Source organism: Dipodomys ordii, unplaced genomic scaffold, assembly GCF_000151885.1.
Source record: "Dipodomys ordii isolate 6190 unplaced genomic scaffold, Dord_2.0 Scaffold8, whole genome shotgun sequence".
Taxonomy (NCBI): Eukaryota; Metazoa; Chordata; class Mammalia; order Rodentia; family Heteromyidae; genus Dipodomys; species Dipodomys ordii.
In genome coordinates this window covers 20316682-20318993 of record NW_012267224.1, presented here as the reverse complement: position 1 = coordinate 20318993, position 2312 = coordinate 20316682, and the positions used below count along the sequence as shown (strand labels likewise).

Here is a 2312-nt window from a genome sequence, read left to right as displayed (position 1 = left end):
AAACATTTGGGTGAATGCCCAAAAGTGGGATTGCTGGGTCATAGGGGAGTTCTATGTGAAGTCTTTTGAGGAACCTCCATACTGCTTTCCAAAGTGTTAACCACTACTTTTAAGGAATTTAATTCCATTATCTTTTGGAAGAAAAAAATGTAAAAACTGTTTGAAAAAATACAAGAACATTTTAAAATTCAATGATATTTTACTTCATAAGACCTTTCTAATCAGAAATACAAAACAGACCTCTGGTTTATTTTACCCAAACCTACCAAGTTGCAACTCTGCTAAATTTAAATGATTAACAGCAGTCAAGTGGAAAGACAATTCAGCTTATTGTGCTAGTTTCTTTACAAATATCCAAACTCTACACCATAGTTTGAAATTTAATTTTAGAAAATTCTCTTTAAAGTCTACATGGGTATCATGTTCATTTTGCAATACATCACTGAGCTATGCACTTCACTTTGTACACTTTTATGTATGTGCATTTTTATATATGTGCACTTTTTATATAAGTGAAAACATTCATAAAGGTGTATGTTGGTTTTCATTTTTTAAGAGTGAAATGCCCAAACCACCACACTTTGTAATAAACAGTTTAGGCAAGAACTATTATTAACAGACCTTCGGGTTAAAAATTATTGAAGGGCAACAACTGATCTCAAAGCATCAAGCTACAGAATACTTCTTAATGACAAAGGGAAAAATTTATCTTTATAATAGAGAATCTGAAACATCACCCTGTGAATCTTATTTCCCCAATGACATAATAACGAAATGATTTCTAATATAGAAAGCACTAAAAAGGACAGAATAATCACTCAAGTCTGTCCAGTTTAAGACACACTGTACAAAACGGTTCTGAAACTCTTGACAGCTCAAAAAGGGAGACGAGCAGAGGAACTTTTCCAGATTCAAACAAACTTAAGAATATACGAGTAAACGTAATGTCTGCTTTTTAGGCTAAATCCCAGGAGAAGGAACCATGCTTTTCCTGCACGATGAAGGAAATTCGAACATGAACTATATGTTAGGTAACAGCAGGAGTCGATGGTTAAATTTCCCCAAATGTGAAACTGTACCGTGGTCATCATAAAATAATTGTGGATTAACAGACAATACTTTCAAATCGCTCAACGAAAAAAAAAAAAACCCAACTACCACCAAACCGTGTATATAACAGAGATGGGGCAAATTTAAAAAAAAAAAATCTTCAAACCAAAGGGTGGGGGGGGGGGGAATCTCCCAATTTAAACAGTTTAAAACCAGAGAATGATCATGGGTCAGGCATGAACAGCTAGATCACCATTAAAAAATAAAACTTAAAAAGTGTAGTTATTCCTCTTAACAACAAAATGAAAGAGAAACCCAGACACACACACACGCAAGTCTCTCCCTTTGCGTAATTTCCACAACCGGGACCAGACGGGCAGCGGCTGTCCGCCGCACGCACGTGCGCGGCGAGCGCGGCGCCCGGGCCCGGCCGCAGACCGCACCTTCCGCCCCGGCGGCGGGTCGCCTGCCCAGGCCGGGCTGCGGTCGTCGGGAACCAAGCCTGCTAACCGCTCTCCCCGGGATCGGGCCCTCCCTCTCCCTCCCTCCGCCCGAAGCACCCACCCCGTCCCACCCCCTCGGCCCAGCCCTCCGAGCCCCGAGTTTCTAGAACTGTCCACACTTCCGGCTCCTTGCGAAGCCCCTCGCCGTCACTCACCACGGCGCCGGCCCCTTGGGGGCCGTTTGGGGTCGTATCAGCCATGGGAGACACACGCGCGCGCGCGCCCGGGACGCTGCGATCCATCGGCAACCGGGGAGAAAGACAGGAGACAAACGTCAGGACCGGAACCACCCCCCGGGAAGCCGGCCACCCCGTCCCGCGCCCGGCCTGACGCCGCGCCTCCCCGGGATCCGGGCTCCCCCCGCCCAAGGCAACCGCGGCTGCAGGGAAATACCTGTCCCGCACCACCGAGATCGAACAGCGGGTTCCAGAAAGACCGGAGCGAAGGCGGAGCTTCCGACAAGGCCCAAAAGGACCCAGCAACACCGCCGGCTACCGGGGAAATTGCCGAACCGGAAGTACTCCTTTCATTTCCGTGAGTTTGGTGAGGGCAAACGTAAGCGGTGCCCACTGGCATGACGGGAAATGTAGTTTTCTGCTCTCCCTCTTGGTATGGCTCCACCTGTCCTCCAGTTGTCCCAGTAAGTTAAGAGGTAAATCATCCACTTTTGACTCATACGGTTGCCTGTGTCCAAATCACTGATCTCTCTAATACAAAGGCCTCGGATGCATTTTTAATTTCTTCCTCTAAGGGTTCACT

At 46.3% G+C, this 2312-nt stretch overlaps 1 protein-coding gene across 2 annotated transcripts in view; it reads right to left on the bottom strand.

Moving 5' to 3' along the window:
• Tmem33 (transmembrane protein 33) overlaps positions 1–2080 on the bottom strand; it is a 23677-nt gene extending 21597 nt beyond the window's left edge. Inside the window, exons 1-2 of one of the 2 annotated variants that reach the window (XM_013009106.1) lie at positions 1947–2080; positions 1709–1784 (exon numbers count right to left, since the gene is read on the bottom strand). In XM_013009106.1, the coding sequence (XP_012864560.1) occupies positions 1709–1753 (45 nt within the window). In that variant the 5' untranslated portion in view covers positions 1754–1784; positions 1947–2080. The remainder of the gene's footprint in view (positions 1–1708; positions 1785–1946) is intronic. The other variant, XM_013009107.1, reaches the window with a different exon arrangement.
• Positions 2081–2312: the final 232 nt, after the last annotated feature.